Source organism: Phyllobates terribilis, unplaced genomic scaffold, assembly GCF_046119375.1.
Source record: "Phyllobates terribilis strain yellow unplaced genomic scaffold, ASM4611937v1 Scaffold_11__3_contigs__length_659146591, whole genome shotgun sequence".
Classification (NCBI taxonomy): Eukaryota; Metazoa; Chordata; class Amphibia; order Anura; family Dendrobatidae; genus Phyllobates; species Phyllobates terribilis.
In genome coordinates this window covers 651939513-651960153 of record NW_027362771.1, presented here as the reverse complement: position 1 = coordinate 651960153, position 20641 = coordinate 651939513, and the positions used below count along the sequence as shown (strand labels likewise).

General features: G+C 50.7%; 2 protein-coding genes across 6 annotated transcripts in view; both read right to left on the bottom strand.

Moving 5' to 3' along the window:
• LOC141167189 (phospholipid scramblase 1-like) overlaps nucleotides 1-20641 on the bottom strand; it is a 477203-nt gene that overhangs the window by 321716 nt on the left and 134846 nt on the right. The window lies entirely within an intron of this gene.
• LOC141167188 (phospholipid scramblase 1-like) overlaps nucleotides 3002-20641 on the bottom strand; it is a 152387-nt gene continuing 134747 nt past the window's right edge. For both annotated transcript variants that reach the window (XM_073654612.1, XM_073654613.1), the window contains exons 7-8: nucleotides 19717-19845; nucleotides 3002-3363 (exon numbers count right to left, since the gene is read on the bottom strand). In XM_073654612.1, coding sequence (XP_073510713.1) covers nucleotides 3304-3363; nucleotides 19717-19845 — 189 coding nt within the window. In that variant the 3' untranslated portion in view covers nucleotides 3002-3303. The remainder of the gene's footprint in view (nucleotides 3364-19716; nucleotides 19846-20641) is intronic.

The following is a 20641-nucleotide window of genomic DNA, read 5'->3' as shown; positions in this document are numbered from 1 at the left end:
AGCTCCGTAGGTCCACTAGGGCCACTAGAGGCCAGTTACCCGCACGCTGGAGGATTTAAAGTGTATAAATTGTTTTATTTATGTTTACCTGTGTATTGTTGCTTGTGTATAATTTTGTGTTTCTAGTTATTTTTAGGAATCCTTGGTGGATCTACCGGGAATCCTTGTACAATTAGTTGGAGCGTAACCCAGGATGGACTAGAGACTGTTAAGGACTCGGGGTAGGACAGACCCCTACCTGGTTACGTCTCCCTGTTTTGGTGAAATGGACACCTTTGTTTCTTCAAAGACTGCACCCGGTTACGGACATGCCGTGACCACCTTTATGTGTTTCTTTATTGTATTGTTATTGTTATATCTTGTTATGTTTTTCTAAAATATGTTTAGTCCCGGAGTACTAAATTTCACTAGGGGGGAATGTGACACCCCAGGGGTCTGGTTGCCACAGTGATAGAGATATTATGTCTGAGAGCAGGTGGGAGGTCCTTTGGTCAGGGATCCTGTGCATGCCACACCTCCTGCCCAGTCTTGGGAGGGGAAGAACTTCCCCTATATAAACCCGGGGCTGAAGCAGGGTTAGAAGTCAAGGAGAGTAGAGACAAGAAACAGTCACAGGAAGAAACAGCAGAAGCTCAGTGGGAGCAATACTACTACAAGTCAGGGGCTGGCAGCTGCAGAGCTCGCCCTGACTGAGAAGCTTTCTTACCGGACCCGGCGTCCGAGGCTGTGGGGACTAACTCTTACCCAGCAGCAGAAGCCGACCGGCAGGGGATTTCAGGTCCTCAGGCCCAGAAACCCGAAGGCACGGTCACACGCGTGGGACCAGCGCCGCCATCGTGGAGCGGAAGCCATTAGAAGGCCCCGAGTCACCGGCCATACGGGTGAGCACCACACGGTACACTCAGGGACGTGGGCTACTTATATCCGCTTCTAGCAAGGTAGCCAGAAGAGTACAGTCAGTTTGGGAGGCCTACAACTCCGCCTGGCCAGGGGAGATCCCATCTGCTCAAGGACTGACCAGGCCCCGTTCGCTAGCAAGTACTCCGGGAGGGTCTATCGTTGTTACCAGTAAAGACCCTGAATTACACCGCACCGTCTCTGAGTGGTTCCTGCTACCCTCATCTTCCACGTCGGCTGCCCTGAGGCCATACCCCTCCCGTTGGGGGTTATACTATCACGCTGCACAATTCTACACCGGCCTCAGCGGTCTGCCCTGCAGCGGCAGCTCCATAGCTGCAAATCAACGGGTGGCGTAGTCAACACTCAAATAACATCTATCAAGACTGCCACACACTGAGTTGACTCCCTGGGCACGGACCGGGTCCCCGCCACTCGGAGACTACAACCCTCATCTGATCCGGTTCCGGGTAAGCCCCCGTGCGCGAGACGCTGCGCGACACAGCAGGCCCAGGGGCGCGTCAGAGACACCACACCTCTGGGTGAGGTGCAGTACCTCTGTGGCGACTGAACTCTCAGGGGCGCCACATATATATATACTGGACGTGATGGCGGAGCCATGTTCTGTCTCACTTGGAGGACGTCCTGTTCTTCTCCATGTTCCTCCTCCTGGTTTGTGCCGTCCACCATTTCCTGTGGATCCGTGGACTCAGCTCTATGTCCGGGATCTACTGAGCGCGTACAGGCCCCAGAGGGGCCTACTGCTGGAGCACACACTGCAGACCACCAGGGACACCGACATTAACCCCTTCTACATGGCAGACCACAAGGGAGGCTGACATTAACCCCTTCTACACTGCAGATCACCAGGAAGGCCGACATTAACCCCTTCTACACTGCAGACCACCAGGGATGCCGACATTAACCCCTTCTACACTGCAGACCACCAGGGAGGCTGACATTAACCCCTTCTACACTGCATACCACCAGGGAGGCCGACATTAACCCCTTCTACACTGCAGACCACCAGGGAGGCCGACATTACCCCTTCTACACTGCAGACCACCAGGGATGCTGACATTAACCCCTTCTACACTGCAGACCACCAGGGAGGCCGACATTAACCCCTTCTACACTGCAGACCACCAGGGAGGCCGACATTAAACCCTTCTACACTGCAGACCACCAGGGAGGCTGACATTAACCCCTTCTACACTGCAGACCACCAGGGAGGCCGACATTAACCCCTTCTACACTGCAGACCACCAGGGAGGCCGACATTACCCCTTCTACACTGCAGACCACCAGGGATGCTGACATTAACCCCTTCTACACTGCAGACCACCAGGGAGGCCGACATTAACCCCTTCTACACTGCAGACCACCAGGGAGGCCGACATTACCCCTTCTACACTGCAGACCACCAGGGAGGCTGACATTACCCCTTCTACACAGCAGACCACCAGGGACGTTGACATTAACCCCTTGTGCACTGCAGACCACCAGGGAGGCCGACATTACCCCTTCTACACTGCAGACCACCAGGGACGTTGACATTAACCCCTTCTGCACTGCAGACCACCAGGGAGGCCGACATTTCCCCTTCTACACTGCAGACCACCAGGGAGGCCGACATTACACCTTCTACACTGCAGACCACCAGGGACGCTGACATTAACCCCTTCTCCACTGCAGACCACCAGAGACGTTGACATTAACCCCTTTTACACTGCAGACCACCAGGGAAGCTGACATTAACCCCTTCTACACTGCAGACCACCAGCGATGCTGACATTAGCCCCTTGTACACTGCAGATCACCAGAGATGCTGACATTAACCCCTTCTACACTGCAGACCACCAGAGATGTTGACATTAGCCCATTCCCGGCTCTAGACCACCAGCGGTAACCCCACAGTAACCCCACAGTCAGTGTAAATCACGACCCCGTCCCCCATGATCACTCACCTCCAGCCTTATGAGCCTCTCACACAGGAGGAACAATAGGACAAGACATAAATAACCTGCAAGAGGCCGCGGCCATATAGAAGCTGGGACTTGTAGTGCCCACCGTAAACTCACATTCATTCCACTGTGAGGCGCCATTACAGACAGCAGATACCACGTTTATTCAGATGGAGGATACAGTGCACATATAATACAGCGCTATACGACTGCCAGGAGCGCTCCTGACCTACGCAGCTTGGCCGACACTTCTCATTATGCATTAGCTGTATTGAAGTTTTCTTATAAATGTCAGCGATTCAAGGCCACAACCCCATGAGCGCCGGTGATACATGGCAGGAGCGCTGGGGTGCGATGCTCTGCGGAGAAGCAGCCACCAGATACATGTGGTGAGGAGACTGCGAGAACAGTGAGATATGGAGCAGGCGGCGTAGTCACACGTCTAGGAGTTGTGGCGCGCCCGTCTCTGCAGATTACTCCGCGACACCTTAATGAAGTAATCCTGAAAAGAAGGAAAATATCAGTCAAATAAAGAATGTGGAAAAAAGCAGGAGAAGGTGGAGAAAGAGGGGAAGAAGGAGGAGGAGAGGAGGAGAGGGAGGAGGAGAGAGGGGGAGAGAGGGGGAGAGGGAGGAGGAGAGAGGGGGAGAGGTGGAGAAAGAAGGAGGAGGAATAAAGAGGAGGAGAGAGAGGAGAAGATGGGAGGAGGAGAGGGAGGAGGAGAGAGAGAGGAGAAGAGGGAGGAGGAGAGAGGGGGAGAGGTGGAGAAAGAGGGAGAGAAGGAGGAGGAAGAGAGAGGAGAAGAGAGGGGAGGAGAGAGAGGAGGAGGAGGAGAGGGAGGAGGAGAGAGGGGGAGAGAGGGGGAGAGGGAGGAGGAGAGAGGGGGAGAGGTGGAGAAAGAAGGAGGAGGAATAAAGAGGAGGAGAGAGAGGAGAAGATGGGAGGAGGAGAGGGAGGAGGAGAGAGAGGAGAAGAGGGAGGAGGAGAGAGGGGGAGAGGTGGAGAAAGAGGGAGAGAAGGAGGAGGAAGAGAGAGAAGAGAGGGGAGGAGAGAGAGGAGGAGGAGGAGAGAGGAGGAGAGAGGTGGAGGGAGAGAAGGAGAAGGAAGAGAGAGGAGGAGAGAGAGGGGAGGAGAGGTGGAGAAAGAGGGAGAGAAGGAGGAGAAAGAGAGAGAGGAGGAGAGAGAGGAGGAGATAGGAGGAGAGAGAGGAGGCGAGAATGAGGAGAGGTGGAGACAGGGGAGGAGGACAGAGGAGGATAGGGAGGAGAGAAAGGAGAAGAGGGAGGAGGAGCGAAAGGAGAAGAGGGAGGAGGAGGAGGAGAGGAAGGAGAAGTGGGAGGAGTAGAGAGGAGGGGGAGAGAAGGAGGAGGAAGCGAGAGGTGGAGAGGTGGAGAAAGAGGGAGAGAAGGAGGAGGAAGAGAAGGAGGAGGAAGAGAGAGGGAGAGGTGGAGAAAGAGGGAGAGAAGGAGGAGGAAGAGAGGTGGAGAGAGGGTGAGAGCAGAGAGAAAGGAGAAGAGGGAGAGAAGGAGGAGGAAGAGAGAGGTGGAGAGGGAGAGAGGTGGAGAAAGAGGGAGAGAAGGAGGAGGAAGAGAGAGGCGGAGAGAAGGAGGAGGAAGAGAGAGGAGGAGAGAGGGGGAGAGGTGGAGAAAGAGGGAGAGAAGGATGAGAGAGGAGGAGAGAAGGGGAGAGGTGGAGAGAGGGGAGGAAAGAGAAGAGGAGATGGGAGGAGAGAGAGGAGAAAAGAAGGAGGAGAGGTGGAGAGAGGGGAGGAGGAGAGCGTGGAGGAGAGAGAGGAGGAAGAGATAAAGGGGAGGAGAGAGGAGGAAGAGAGGGGGAGAGAGGAGAGAAAGGAGAAGTGGGAGAAAAGGAGGAGGAAGAGAGAGGTGTAGAGAGCGGGAGAGGTGGAGAAAGAGGGCGAGAAGGAGGAGGAAGAGACGGAGAGAAGGAGAAGGAAGAGAGAGGCGGAGAGAAGGAGGAGGAAGAGAGAGGTGGAGAAAGAGGGAAAGAAGGAGGAGGAAGAGAGAGGAGGAGAGGTGGAGAAAGAGGGAGAGAAGGAGGAGAAAGAGAGTGATGGAGAGGGGAGGAGAGAGAGGAGGAGATGGGAGGAGAGAGAGGAGGCGAGAAGGAGGAGAGGTAGAGACAGGGGAGGAGGAGAGAGTAGGAGAGGGAGGAGGAGAGAAAGGAGAAGAGGGAGGAGGAGGAGAGAAAGGAGAAGAGGGAGGAGGAGAGAGGAGGAAGAGAGATGTGGGGAGAGAGGAGAGAAAGGAGAAGAGGGAGAGAAGGAGGAGGAAGCGAGAGGTGGAGAGGTGGAGAAAGAGGCAGAGAAAGTGGAGGAAGAGAGAGGCGGAGAGAAGGAGGAGGAAGAGAGGAGGAGAGAGAGGGAGAGGTGGAGAAAGAGGGAGAGAAGGAGGAGAAAGAGAGAGGTGGAGAGAGGGGAGGAGGGGGAGGAGGAGATGGGAGGCGAGAAGGAGGAGAGGTGGAGACAGGGGAGTCGGGAGAGAGGTGGGGAGAGGGGGAGAGAGGAGAGAAAGGAGAAGAGGGAGAGAAGGAGGAGGAAGAGAGAGGAAGAGAGGTGGAGAAAGAGGGAGAGAAGGAGGAGAAACAGAGAGGTGGAGAGAGGGGAGGAGATGGGAGGAGAGAGAGGAGGTGAGAAGGAGGAGAGGTGGAGACAGGGGAGGAGGAGAGAAAGAAGAGGGAGAGAAGGAGGAGGAAGCGAGAGGTGGAGAGAGGGGGAGAGGTGGAGAAAGAGGGAGAGAAGGAGGAGGAAGAGAGAGAAGGAGGAGGAAGAGAGAGGAGGAGAGGGAGGGAGAAGTGGAGAAAAGGGAGAGAAGGATGAGAGAGGAGGAGAGAGGGGGAGAGGTGGAGAAAGAGGGAGAGGAGGAGGAGGAAGAGAGAGGAGGAGAGGTGGAGAAAGAGGGAGAGAAGGAAGAGGAAGAGAGAGGAGGAGAGGGGGAGAGGTGGAGGGAGGGGAGGAAAGAGAGGAGGAGATGGGAGGAGAGAGGAGAGAAATAGGAGACGTGGAGAGAGGGGAGGAGGGGAGAGGAGGAGAGGGGAGGAGGAGAGAGATGAGAGAGTGGAGGAGAGAGAGGAGGAGGAGAGAAAGGAGAAAAGGGAGGAGGAGAGAAAGGAGAAGAGGGAGGTGGAGAGAGGAGAAGAGGGAGGAGAGAAAGGAGAAGAGGGAGGAGGAAGAGAGAGGTGGAGAGAGGAGAGAAAGACGAAGAAGGAGAGAAGGAGGAGGAAAAGAGAGGTGGAGAAAGAGGGAGAGAAGGAGGAGGAAGAGAGAGGAGGAGAGGAGAAGAAAGAGGGAAAGAAGGAGGAGGAGAGAGGAGGAGGTAGAGGGGGATAGGAGGAGGAGGGAGAGGTTGGAGAAAGAGGGAGAAAAGGATGAGGAAGAGAGGGGGAGGAAGAGAGGAGGAAGAAAAGGAGAGGAAGAGAGGAGTAGGGAGAGGTGGAGAAAGAGAGGAAGAAGAAAGGGAAAGGAAGAGAGAGTTGGATAAAGAGTGAGAGAAGGAGGAGGAAGAGAGAGGAGGAGAGAAGGGGAGAGGTGGAGAAAGAGAGAGAGAAGGAGGTGGAAGAAAAGGAGAGGAAGAGAGGAGGAGGGAGAGGTGGAGAAAGAGTGAGAGAAGGAGAAGGAAAAGAGATGGGGAGAGGTGGAGAAAGAGGGAGAGAAGGAAGAGAGGAGGATAGAGGGGTAGAGGTGGAGAAAGAGAGAGAGGAGGAGGAAGTGAGAGGAGGAGAGAGGAGGAGGAAGAGAGGGATAAGAGGAGGAGGGAAAGGTGGAGAAAGAGGGAGAGAAGGAGAAGGAAGAGAGAGGGGGAGAGGTGGAGAAAGAGGGAGAGAAGGAGAAGAGGAGAGAGGGGGCGAGGTGCAGAAAGAGGGAGAGAAGAAGGAGATAGGAAGAGAGGAGGAGGCAGAGGTGGAGAAAGAGAGAGAAGGAGGAGGAAGAGAGGAGGAAGAAATGGAGAGAAAGAGGCAGAGAAAGAGAGAGAGAAGGAGGAGGAAGAGAGAGGTGGAGAGAGGAGAGGAAGAAGAAGAGGGAGAGGAGGAGGAAGACAGAGGTAGAGAGTGGGGGAGAGGTGGAGAAAGAGGGAGAGAAGGAGAAGGAAGAGAGAGGAGAGGTGGGGAAAGAGGAAGAGAAGGAGGAGGAAGAGGGGGATAGGAGGAGGAGGAAGAGAGGGGAGAGAAGGGGAGGAAGAGAGGAGGAGGGAGAGGTGGAGAAAGGGAGAGAAGGAGGAGGAAGAGAGAGGAGGAGTAAGAGAGGGATAGGAGGAGAAAGAGGGAGACAAGGAGGAGGAAGAGAGAGGAGGAGAGAGGGGGAGGAAGAGAGGAGGAAGAAAAGGAGAGGAAGAGAAAAGGAGGGAGAGGCGGAGAAAGAGTGAGAGAAGGAGGAGGAAGAGTGAGGAGGAGACAGGGGGAGAGGTAGAGAAATAGGGAGAGAAGGAAGAGAGAGGAGGAGAGAGGGGGAGAGGTGGAGAAAGAGGGAGAGAAAGAGGAGGAAGAGAGGGTTAGGAGGAGGAGGGAGAGGTGGAGAAAGAGGGAGAGAAAGAGGAGGAGAGAGGGGGAGAGGTGCAGAAAGGCGGAGAGAAGGAGGAGGAAGAGAGAGGGGGAGGGGTGGAGAATGGGAGAGAAGGAGGAGGAAGAGAGGAGGAAGAAAGGGAGAGGAAGAGAGGAGGAGGCAGAGGTGGAGAAAGAGAGAAGAGGAAGAGAGGGAGAGAAGGAGGATGAGAGAGAGGCGGAGAGAGAGGAGGAGAGGGGAGAAGAGAGGGGGAGAGGAGGAGGAGAGGGAAGGAGGAGAGAGAGGAGGAAGAGGAGGAAGAGAGAGTGGAGGAGAGAGCGGAGGAGGAGAGGCGAGGAGAGAGAGGAGGAGGAGAGAGGAGGAGGAGAGAGAGGAGAGGGAGGAGGAGAAGAGGGAGGAGGAGAAAGGGGAGGAGAAAGGGGGAGAGGAGGAGAGAGAGGTAAAAGGAGGAAGAGAGGGAGGAAGAGAAGGAGGAGGAAGAGAGGGAGAAAGAGGAAGAGAGGGAGAAAGAGGAAGAGAAGGAGGAGGAAGAGAGGGAGAAAGAGAGAGAGAAGGAGGAGGAAGAGAGGGAAGATGAGGAGAAAGATGAGGGAGAAGAAGGGGAGGAGAGAGAAGGAAGAAGGAGGAACAATAGGGAAGAGGAGGAAGAAGAGATGAGGAGAAAAGAAAGGAGAAGTAAAAAAGAGGACAAAGAAGAAGTAACAGGAGCGCAGTGTGTCCATCACACAATGTATGTCCAGCACCCCTTCTTAGCAGCTAACGTTCAGTCCATTAGGCCCAGACTCATTAATACCCTGGGGCGGCTCTCTGTGGACAATGGATTTTTTTTAATTCAAATTTGCCGACATCGTCGAATTTACCCCCAAATTTTGATTTGTGGAGAATAAGTTCACACGAATGACATGAATAAAAAGCCTCCAATTCCCTGGAAAAATGTGTAGAGCGCTGTGAATGCAATCACAGCCTTTTTAATGTCCAAATGACTTCCACCTATCTGGCGAGGGAAATCAGATGGTAACCAGACGTAATGCAGTATCAGACATTTTAGTCTTGCTAACTTGTATAAACTGTCAAACAATTATCCCTTTTGGTGGGAGGGGCAATGCGTCCATTGCCGTTGTTTATTTGCAGGTAGTGCAAACGGAAGAAGATGAGGCATTTTCACACAGTAGAGTGCAACAATTCGGTGTTCTGCACGGGTTTTAATGTGAAGACGTAATGACTTCTCATTGAGAAGTGAAAAAATCAATCCCTTTTTTGTGATCTGCAACTGTTTCACTAATCACACAATCATTGGGCAATTGCAAAGGCTTTTTATCAAAACGTCCAAAAATTATCCCCATATTTCTGGAGATAAAACAGTTCCTATGTGTTGAATGTGAAGACTTTCTGGCTTGTTTTCACCAAGCCTTTTCAAAAATTATCTCTATTTTCAGAACTGTTTCTTGAGGGTACAAATAAAGAGTACATTTCCCAGCATTAATAGTACTGTCTAGCACTATAAAGCACAGTGGACAGGCAGGAGGTGAGTGGCTGTGCAGTGACGGCAGCAAAAGTAGCACCATAGAGATTTATGACGGGACAGACAAGGAGATGCTTGGCAGTTTAGAGCCAGCAATGACCCCTCCGGCAGCAGCAGAACGTCAGCATAGATGACATGATGGACAGTGAGTAGATGACCAGCAGAGTGTGGTCCATCTGCACCGGAGGCAGCAGAACGGTGTAGATGTCAGTCAATGGGCAGGCAGGCAAACATGAGATGGCTGAATTAATCATTGACATCAGCCGTCAGTGCATGAAAGTCTACACTGGTCCACACCTGAATCATGTCGACAAATGTAAGGTCTTCCATTCTTGTGGCAGATAACCTGGTCCACTTGGGCGTGACAGATCCACTGCCCAAAATGAACACCCTCTGTGACATGACACTGGTGGCTCGACTCAACAGTACGCCTATGGCAAACTGGGCCAGTTCTTGCCACTGGTCCAAATGACTGACTCAAAAATCCCTGGGATCGGGGCTCAGGGTATCTGCCTGAGAAAGGTCACAGTCTAGGTACAGCTTAAACTGGCGGTTCAGCCGATGCGCCTGTGTTCACTGAAGTGCGCCAGGTTGTCACAATGGAAAAAACAAATCTGGACCATCATGTCTAATGTAGTATAGGTGCTGCTTCCTTGGCTATTTGTAGTTCTAACGCTGGCAGAGGCGGGGAACGTTGTGTCTGCATGGGTCACAGAGGCGTCTGCTGTTAGTCAGACATTTGCTTGGCGAAAGCTTTGCAGAGCAGTTAACAGCTTATCTGGTAGTACGCCAATTTGGCCTCCCTTCCAGAAGCTGCAAAAATTCCCCCATTTTGCTTATATAGCAAGGGTCTAACAGTGTGACTATTCAATACTCATCACTTTGCTTCATTTTAAAAATATGCATGTCCTCCCACAAGCATAGCAGCACAGCTTTCCATGCCCACCAGCACGAGCGAGGGCCCCATAGTTTCATTATCGTAACCCCACTGTGATGGTTGGTTGTCATGGCCAGCCTTGTAGTCATTGTCATTTTCACTCTGTCTGCCTTGTCCCCTGCCTGCGCCAGGTCTACGCCCTTCTCCGCTACCATCTGCTCATCCTCCTTTTCATCCTCCAAATACGGCTGCATGTGACATGGACCTCCAAGGTCCCCAGCAGACACAGGGTGACATTGAACAGGTGCAAATTGGTGTTCTTTTTCCATCCCCTCTTTCATGCTGGTGAATGTTTTTTCTAGGGCCTATTGAAGTGAGCTGACATTTTTCTGGACATTACCCTGATGGTCAGCAGCTCCTGATACAGACAGGTATGTGACCCCTGATCCTTGCTGTAACTCGCTCCTCACGGTGCTGCTCTTCATTCACTGACAGATTGCCTGTTACTTCTGCTGTGAATTGTCTATTGCTACAGTGATGTTCTCCTCTACATTTACTATCACTGCTGTTTATTACCATCTTTTGCTCTATTATATATGTTCTTCTGGACGCTTCCCCCCAATGTCCTGCTTCTTTTTTCCTCTATCATCGTGCACACACTGCACAGCTTTACGTATTCATTATTTCTTATATTCCACTCTAGGCATTTTAGGTGTCTTTTACGCTTGTCTCCCTTTTTACATTGGCTTTACCTTCCTAGTTTATTTTGTATCTTGTCCTTTAATCTTCAATCCTGTGCACATTCTGCTCTGATATCTGTTTATTTTATTTATTTATGGCCATGACCGAGATCCATGTGAAAGAAATCCTGCACTATTAAATTGGGCCATGGATGGAGCGAGGGTTATTTTCCGTGACAGTAAGGCAGCTGGTATTTTTCGGTCATCATTGTCACTCACGACAATTCCACGCTGCCGTTCACAGCTAGCGGAGCGGGTGAGTTGCATCTTGAAAAACAGCAGCGAGTTTTCCGCTGTGTGACTTTTCTCCACCAGGTTTTCAAGCCTATAACTGCTTGGCAGCATTTTGCATGAAATGAAAAGAATGAGGGTGCTGCGTGGTGTCAAAGATGGGCCCTGTGCTTCTTGGGGATGAGGTCATGTCAGTTGAGAAGGATTCAGAAGCGGTGTAGGAGAAGACAGAACTGCCTGATGGTGGATATAGGTGTACATCCCAGTCGCGGAGAATATCCGTTCCAGATGCAGTGGTGCATCGCTGCCACTGAAAACCTTCACCCAGGGAGCTGTGAACCTCATGTATTCTCTCCGGCCATAGTTGCTGTCACAGGTATCTGCAGTGCAGGGCGCTGTGGAGCTCAAATACAAGTTCTGAGCGCGGCCTACATTCTTCTGCGAGTATAAATAGAGAGGGCATCACTCACTGCAAGAAATAATGGCGGCCGGGTATCCTTCAACGAGGCTGGGCACACATCGTCATTTCTTGAAGGGCAGCAAAATCCATACACTGATAAGGCAGCGACTTCATCAACTTGACAAGATACCAGTTTAGCTGATAAACCAACCGATGACTGGGAGCGGACGGTCGTTTCTTCACCATGCAATTGGCGATGGATATTTGCTGTTTTGATGATGACAGAGGAGGAAGTGGTGTATTTAGAGTACCACACACAGTAGAGGAGGAGACCACTGAACAGTTTCTATCCAAGGGTGCGGCTTAGCTGACAGAAAGACGAGCGTGGCGAAAAGTGCGAGGACGACGACTCGAGACGAGCATGGCGAGAAGTGGGAGGACGACAACTCGATACGAGCGTGGCGAAAAGTGGGAGGACAACAACTTGAGAAGAACATGCCAAGATGTGGGAGGACGACAACTCGAGATGAGGGTGGCGAGAAGTCGGAGGACGACAACTCGAGATGAGGGTGGCGAGAAGTGGAAGGACGACAACTCGAGACGAGCGTGGCGAAAAGTGGGAGGACAACAACTTGAGAAGAACGTGCCAAGATGTGGGAGGACGACAACTCGAGATGAGGGTGGCGAGAAGTCGGAGGACGACAATTCGAGATGAGGGTGGCGAGAAGTGGAAGGATGACAACTCGAGACGAGTGTGGCGAAAAGTGGGAGGACGACAACTCGAGACGAGTGTGGCAAGAAGTGGGAGGACAACAAATCGAGACGAAGGTGGCGAGAAGTGGGAAGTTGACAACTTGAGATGAGGGTGGTGAGAAGTGGGAGGACAACAACTAGAGACGAGCGTGGCAAAAAGTGGGAGCAAGACAACTCGAGACGAGAGTAGAGAGAAATTGGAGGTCGACAACTCGAGACGAGCATGGCGAGGAGTGGGAGCAAGACAACTCGAGACGAGAGTAGAGAGAAATTGGAGGTCGACAACTCGAGACGAGCATAGCGAGGAGTGGGAGGATGACAACTCGAGACGAGGGTGGCGAGAAGTGGGAGGTCGACAACTCGAGGCGAGGGTGGCGAGAAGTGGGAGGTCGACAACTCGAGACGAGCGTGGAGAGAAATTGGAGGTCGACAACTCGAGACGAGCATGGCGAGGAGTGGGAAGATGACTACTCGAGACGAGGGTGGCGAAAAGTGGGAGAACAACGACTCGAGACGAGCGTGGCGAAAAGTGAGAGGACGACGACTCGAGACGAGTGTGCTGAGAAGTGGGAGGACAACAACTCGAGACGAGCTTGGCGAAAAGTCGGAGGACAACAACTTGAGAAGAATGTGCCAAGATGTGGGAGGACGACAACTCGAGACGAGTGTGGTGAGAAGTCGGAGGACGGCAACTCGAGATGAGGGTGGCAAGAAGTGGAAGGACGACAACTCGAGACGAGCATGGCGAAAAGTGGGAGGACAACGACTCGAGACGAGTGTGGTGAGAAGTGGGAGGACGACAACTCGAGACGAGCGTGGCGAAAAGTGGGAGGACGACGACTCGAGATGAGTGTGGTGAGAAGTGGGAGGACGACAACTCGAGATGAGCGTGGCGAAAAGTGGGAGGACAACAACTTGAGAAGAACGTGCCAAGATGTGGGAGGACGACAACTTGAGACGAGTGTGGTGAGAAGTCGGAGGACGACAACTCGAGATGAGGGTGGCGAGAAGTGGAAGGACGACAACTCGAGATGAGGGTGGCGAGAAGTGGAAGGACGACAACTCGAGATGAGTGTGGCAAGAAGTGGGAGGATAACAAATCGAGACGAAGGTGGAGAGAAGTGGGAAGTTGACAACTTGAGATGAGTGTGGCAAGAAGTGGGAGGACAACAAATCGAGACAAAGGTGGCGAGAAGTTGACAACTCAAGACGAGTGTGGCGAGAAGTGGGAGGACGACAACTCGAGATGAGGGTGGTGAGAAGTGGGAGGACAACAACTAGAGACGAGCATGGCAAAAAGTGGGAGCACGACAACTCGAGACGAGGGTGGAGAGAAATTGGAGGTCGACAACTCGAGACGAGCATGGCGAGGAGTGGGAGGATGACAACTCGAGACGAGGGTGGCGAAAAGTGGGAGGAAGATGACTCGAGACAAGCGTGGCAAAAAGTGGGAGGACAACGACTCAAGACGAGTGTGCTGAGAAGTGGGAGGACGACAACTCGAGACGAGCGTGGCGAAAAGTGGGAGGACAACAACTTGAGAAGAACGTGCCAAGATGTGGGAGGACGACAACTCGAGACGAGTGTGGTGAGAAGTCGGAGGACGACAACTCGAGATGAGGGTGGCGAGAAGTGGAAGGATGACAACTCGAGACGAGCGTGGCGAAAAGTGGGAGGACGACGACTCGAGACGAGTGTGGTGAGAAGTGGGAGGACGACAACTCGAGACGAGCGTGGCGAAAAGTGGAAGGACGACGACTCGAGACGAGTGTGGTGAGAAGTGGGAGGACAACAACTCGAGACGAGCGTGGCGAAAAGTGGGAGGACAACTTGAGAAGAACGTGCCAAGATGTGGGAGGACGACAACTCGGGACGAGTGTGGTGAGAAGTCGGAGGACGACAACTCTAGATGAGGGTGGCGAGAAGTGGAAGGACGACAACTCGAGATGAGGGTGGCAAGAAGTGGAAGGACGACAACTCGAGATGAGTGTGGCAAGAAGTGGGAGGACAACAAATCGAGACAAAGGTGGCGAGAAGTTGACAACTCGAGACGAGTGTGGCGAGAAGTGGGAGGACGACAACTCGAGATGAGGGTGGTGAGAAGTGGGAGGACAACAACTAGAGACGAGCGAGGCAAAAAGTGGGAGCACGACAACTCGAGACGAGGGTGGAGAGAAATTGGAGGTCGACAACTCGAGACGAGCATGGCGAGGAGTGGGAGGATGACAACTCGAGGTGAGCGTGGTGAGAAGTGGGAGATCGACAATAGAGATGAGCGAATGTTTTGATGTTCGGGTTCGGCGAATAAACCTGAACATCAAAAAAATGTTTGTGTTTGGGCACCTGATCACGAACCCGAACACGAACAGGGCCCCGAATATCCCCGGTTTCTCGCGCTGTCATCTGTGTGACAGCGCAGGAATCAGCTGTGATCGGTGGTAAGATCGTTGTCAGGTGTCAGCATGATCCCGCAGCTGTGACAATCACCCGCGGTAAAAAGCTTACCGCAGGTGACAGGCGCTGGCTGATGGGACTACTAGCCCCATCATCCGGCACCTGCTGTCACTGTACACAAGCTGCCCAAGTGGGAGAAGTGATCTCTCATCAGCAGCGCATGCGCACTGAAAGTGAAAGTAAAAATAAAGTTAAAGTAAATAAAGAATTATTTAAATAAAAATAATAAACACATTATACTCACCTTCCACTTACCTACACCTTGACCCCAATGTTCTCATCCCCTGTAAAAAATAAAAAATACCATATACTCACCTTACAGCTAATCCCCAATGCCCATGTCCTCTGCAATAAAGATAAAATAATAAACCAACCTCATCCTCATCTGTCTGCCATAGTCCATATACCGAGTGTCTCACGACAATCTCATTGATAGCACAGCCACATTCGGAGATGTGACCGTCCTATCAGGCAGCCGGCGATACACTGACAGAAGCGCTATGGCTCCCGCAGTGTATCGTGAGAAGCTGCCGGCACTGAGGTCACTGGAGTTCAAACAGCTAAAAATCAGCTGAGTGCTCCGGGACCTCACTTACGGCACCATTGCTGTGTGAGAATTTCCCACGCAGCACTAATGCCATAAGTGAGATCACTAAAGCTCTCAGTTGATCTTCAGCTGTTTGAACTCAAGTGACCACACTCCTGTCAGTGTATACAGTACTGTCTTCTACAGCAGTCACATCAGTGATTGCTGATGTGGCTGCTGTAGAAGTGACCTGGATCACCGTGGGACACTGGGATTACGTCATGACGGCGGACAGGTGAGGGATATGGTTGTTTTTTATTTTTGTTTTTTTACAGGAGATGAGGGATTCGAGGATTAGGCGTTAGGTGAGTATACAGTGTTTTTTATTTTTAAATAAATTATTAAAACCGCATGGAATTTTATTGACATAAAAGACTTTATTCTGGCCATGTCTTTATTGAAATAATGTCAAAAACCTTACTACGGGGTTAGTAATGGCGGCATCTTATAGACATCTCTCCATTACTAAGCTGGGCTTAGCAATACAAGGCTGACATGAACCGCACCCTATTACCCCACTCGCCACCTTTACACGGCAGTGGGAAGATGCTCCGTTTCTGGATCCGCTGAGGGCTGATGTTATTAGCCTCGGAGGGGGCCAGGATGCATGGCCCCTTCCCCGGCTATTATTATTAGCTCACAGCTGTCTGTTTAGCCTTTGCTGGTTAGATTTTATAGGGGGACCCTACGTCAATTTTTTTCTGGGGTCCCCTGTAATTTAGCCAGTAAAGGCTAAACAAACAGATGTGAGCTGTTATCAATAGCCAGGGAACATATTTGGTTAATGGCCCCTTCCCCGGCTAGTAATATCAACCCCCAGCGGTCAGCTTTCCCCCTGGTTATGAAAATGACGTGGCAACCCATGCCATTTTTTTTTTTATTGAATTCTTAATTTTATTTTTGACGCTGCATAAACTCACCTGCAGCATGTTAATTTCTGTAGCGGAGACTGATTGAAATGTCATTACATGCGGTGGATTCGCATGTACTGACAAAACAAATCCTGCATTAGAACACAGCGTGCGCTCCTCAGTGTCTCTGCAGGATGGCAGGCTAGACGGTTGCGTCAAGCTACTATGCAGCCTGCCTTCTAGATGTAGCAGAGCTGGAGCCATCGTGGGACACATGGATTCTGTTCTTCACGTCGGAAAGGTAAGGATGAGGTTAGTTTATTATTTTATTTTTATTGCAGGTGACATGGGATTCAAAGAAATGGGTGTAATGGTAAGTAGGGTTTAATTTAGAATATTAAAGGATTCTGTTTTTATTTCAAATAAAATATTTTATTCTGGGTGTGGGTGTATTTATTTCACATTTCACTTTCATTATGGGGCTAGTAATGGGGGCGTCTTATAGACGCCGCTCCATTACTAACCTGGGTTTGATGTCAGCTGACATTATAAGCTGACATCAACCCCACTCGCCACCGCTACACGGCAGTGGGCAGAGCGAGGCTGAGCCATTTCTGGGGTGGCTGAGGGCTGGTGTTTGTAGTCTGCGAGGGGGCCAATATTCATGGCCCCTTCGTAGGCTATTAATATCAGCCCCCAGCTGTCTGCCTAGCGGTTGCTGGCTGTTAAAATAGGGGGAGCCCACGTCAATTTTTTTGGGGGGTACCCCATTTTAATAGCCAGTAAAGGCTAAGTATACAGCTGGGGGCTGATATTAGTATCCTGGAAAGCTCTGTGGGTATTACCCCCTTCTCAGGCTACAAATATCTGCCCACAGTTGTCCGCTAAACCTCTGCTGGTGTGTAAAATTACGGGGGACCCCACGCCATTTTTTTTAAATTTAGCAATAAATTATATGTACAGTAAGCAACAGTGACTGTACTAATTATATATGTCACTAACAGCTTTCTCTCTAACTATTCTATGTATGCATATCTATTCTCTCTATTCCATAATGTCGGGTACCGCTGTGATTTTACGGTATGCGGATGATGAATTGTCATGTTTCAAGGAGATGGGTGCTTGAAAATTGGACGGCAATTGCATGGTCTGAGTGCTGTGCGATTTTTTTTCAGGCACCCATTGACTTGTATTGGCGAATCTCATCCGAGATACGCGGCAATATGCAGCATGCTGCAATTTTTTTTCTCAGTCCGATTTCAGTTGAGAAAAAAATCGCAGATGAGATGTCACTCATAGAATAACATTAGTCTGAGTGCAACCCGATTTTTTCCATTTTTCTCGCATATATGAGCCTTTAAAGTGATGTCCCACTTTTTTCAAATATCTTTAATTATCTCCAAAAAGCATTCATTGCTGTACAAAAACGCGTCAAAAAACGCATGCAAAAAATGCATGCAAAAACGTACCAAAAACCCCTATAAAATCTAACCAGCAAAGGCTAAACAGACAGCGGTGAGCTGATATTAGGGGAAGGGGCCATGGATCCTGGCCCCCTCCGCGGCTAATAATATTAGCTCTCAGCAGTCCCAGAAATGGCGCATCCATAAGATGCACCAGATCTGGCGCTTAGCCTCCGCTCTTCTCACTGCCATGTAGCGGTGGCGAGTGGAGTAATAGGGTGGGGTTCATGTCAGCCTTGTATTGGCGGCTGACATTAAGCCCAGGTTAGTAATGGAGAGGCGTCTATAAGACGCCCCCATTACTAACCCCGTAGTAAGGTTTTTGACGTTTTTTCAATAAAGACACGGCCAGAATTAAGTCTTTTATTTAAATTAAATTCCACACAGTTTTAATAATTTATTTAAAAATAAAAAAACACCGTATACTCACTTAACGCCCGGTCCCCGAATCCCTCGTCTGCTGTAAAAAAATAAAAAACAAACATATCCCTCACCTGTCCGCAGTCATAACGTAATCCCAGTGTCCCATGGTAATCCGAGTCTCTTCTACAGCAGCCACATCAGCAATCGCTGATGTCATTGCTGTAGAAGACAGCACTGTATACACTGACAGGAGTGTAATCACTCCTGTCAGTGTATAGTGCTCCGCTGCAGGAGTGAGGTCACTTGAGTTCAAACAGCTGATGATCAGCTGAGAGCTCCAGTGATCTCACTTATGGCATTAGTGTTGTGTGGGAAATTCTCACACAGAACTGGAGCCGTAAGTGAGATCACCGGAGCGCTCAGCTGTTCTTCAGCGGTTTGAACTCTAGTGACCTCAGTGGCGGCAGCTTCTCGCGATACACTGCGGGAGCCATAGCGCTTCTGTCAGTGTGTCGTCGGCTGCCGGATAGGACGGTCACATCTCCTGATGTGGCTGTGCTATCACTGAGATCGTCGTGGGACACTCGGTATCTGGACAGGTGAGGATGAGGTTGGTTTATTATTTTACCTTTATTGCAGGGGACATGGGTATCGGAGATTAACTGTAAGGTGAGTATATGGTGTTTTGTTTTGTTTTTACAGGGGACGAGAACATCGGGGACAAGGTGTAGGTAAGTGGTAGGTGAGTATAATGTGTTTATTATTTTTATTTAAATAATTATTTATTTATTTTAACTTATTTTTTTACTTTTTACTTTCAGTGAGCACTGCTGATGAAGAGAATTACTTCTCCCATCAGCGGCACTTGCGCAGCTTGTATACAATGACAGTAGGCTCCGGATCATGGGGGTAGTAGTCCCATCAGCCGGCACCTATGACCCGCGGTAAGCTTTTTACCATGGGTGACTGTAACAGCTGTTGGATCATGCTGACACCTGACAGCATGATCCCGCAGCGCTGTGACCGGCGGTAGTGATCTTACCGCCGGTCACAGCCCCTGATTCCCGCGCTGTCACGCAAATGAATATGCCATATTCATGCCGAATTTGATATTGGCGATCATTTTCCCAACATATTCGTTCATCTCTAGTCAACAACTCCAGACGAGTGTGGCGAGAAATGGGAGGACGACAACTCGAGACAAAGGTGGCGAGAAGTGAGAGGTCGACAACTAGAGACGAGCTTGGCGAAAAGTGGGAGGACGACAACTCGAGGCTCACTCTGGTTTTTTTTTTTAAATAATCACGTAAAACCAAAATGAAAAGTAAGTTCATGAAACCTAAAATGCAAAGTTGCTTAAGGTAGGTTCACGACCGGTAACAAATGTGTAATGACTATGGCAGTCTGGCCGGGAGGTGTATGACTTCTAGTGTAGATAAGTAAAGCATTTATTCCAAAAATAATGAGACCATTCATATTAAAAGTGAAGAAAAGTAAAAATGTCCACGTGCCTTTACTGAATTGGATGGGAGCAGAAAATGTAAGAAGGATTCCCTACTACGAGAGAGCGTGTATGACTGTCCGTTGTACTCAGGCACCTTGTGTAATTTGTGACACCTTGGAATAGTACAGTCATTTAGCTATCATAAGCTTTACAGATAACAGTCCTCCTTCTAGACTGGGACCACACAACACGTCTTTTTCTGTACATTTTTTCTCAGCACACAAGGACTCTTTTTCGAGTTACTCTATGGCCTCTGTGGTAATAACCTCGCACACGTTATCTCCAGATGGTAACATTCCCCTTTATTCCTCCATAACTGGTCACTATCATTTTTCAGTGGCCGCTATAAGTCTGAGCTCTGAGCAGCAGAACGGTCTTATGGCTTCACTATATGTGGGCACAGTGGCCACTGCCAGGCTCGTCACAGAGAGCACAGCAGGGCAGGTCACAGAGGCTACACTGTGGATGACATTTCTAGAACACAAGGTTCATTCATGTAATGAAGCCGTCAGAAGTCTATCGTCATCTGCTCTAGGAGGCACCACTCAACTCACCCTAGCGAGATCCACAATCCAGCATGGAGGCAACTACTCACCAGGTACAGGGAGGAGCCCAACAATATCGCCTTCAGTGTCACCTCCAGGTCCAACGGAAAGGAAACCAGAATTTGATCACCTTCCATCTTGATCATTCCCACGACATGCTGCTCATCATGAGATTTCACCTGAGAGAGAGAAGGAGAGATTTGTCTCCTGAAATGTGTCAACCTAAAAGGGGTAAAAGGGGTGGGGGTCCATAGTTCAATCTATCTGTGTCACCCTGCAGACTCATAGCTCCCTTCTATCTGTATCACTCTGCAGGGGGTGGGGTCATAGCTCCCTTCTGTCTGTATCACTCTGCAGGGGGTGAGGTCATAGCTCCCTTCTATCTGTATCACTCTGCAGGGGGTGGGGTCATAGCTCCCTTCTATCTGTATCACTCTGCAGGGGGTGAGGTCATAGCTCCCTTCTGTCTGTATCACTCTGCAGGGGGTGAGGTCATAGCTCCCTTCTGTCTGTATCACTCTGCAGGGGGTGGGGTCATAGCTCCCTTCTGTCTGTATCACTCTGCAGGGGGTGAGGTCATAGCTCCCTTCTATCTGTATCACTCTGCAGGGGGTGGGGTCATAGCTCCCTTCTGTCTGTATCACTCTGCAGGGGGTGAGGTCATAGCTCTCTTCTGTCTGTATCACTCTGCAGGGGGTGAGGTCATAGCTCCCTTCTGTCTGTATCACTCTGCAGGGGGTGAGGTCATAGCTCCCTTCTGTCTGTATCACTCTGCAGGGGGTGGGGTCATAGCTCCCTTCTGTCTGTATCACTCTGCAGGGGGTGGGGTCATAGCTCCCTTCTATCTGTATCACTCTGCAGGGGGTGGGGTCATAGCTCCCTTCTGTCTGTATCACTCTGCAGGGGGTGGGGTCATAGCTCCCTTCTGTCTGTATCACTCTGCAGGGGGTGAGGTCATAGCTCCCTTCTGTCTGT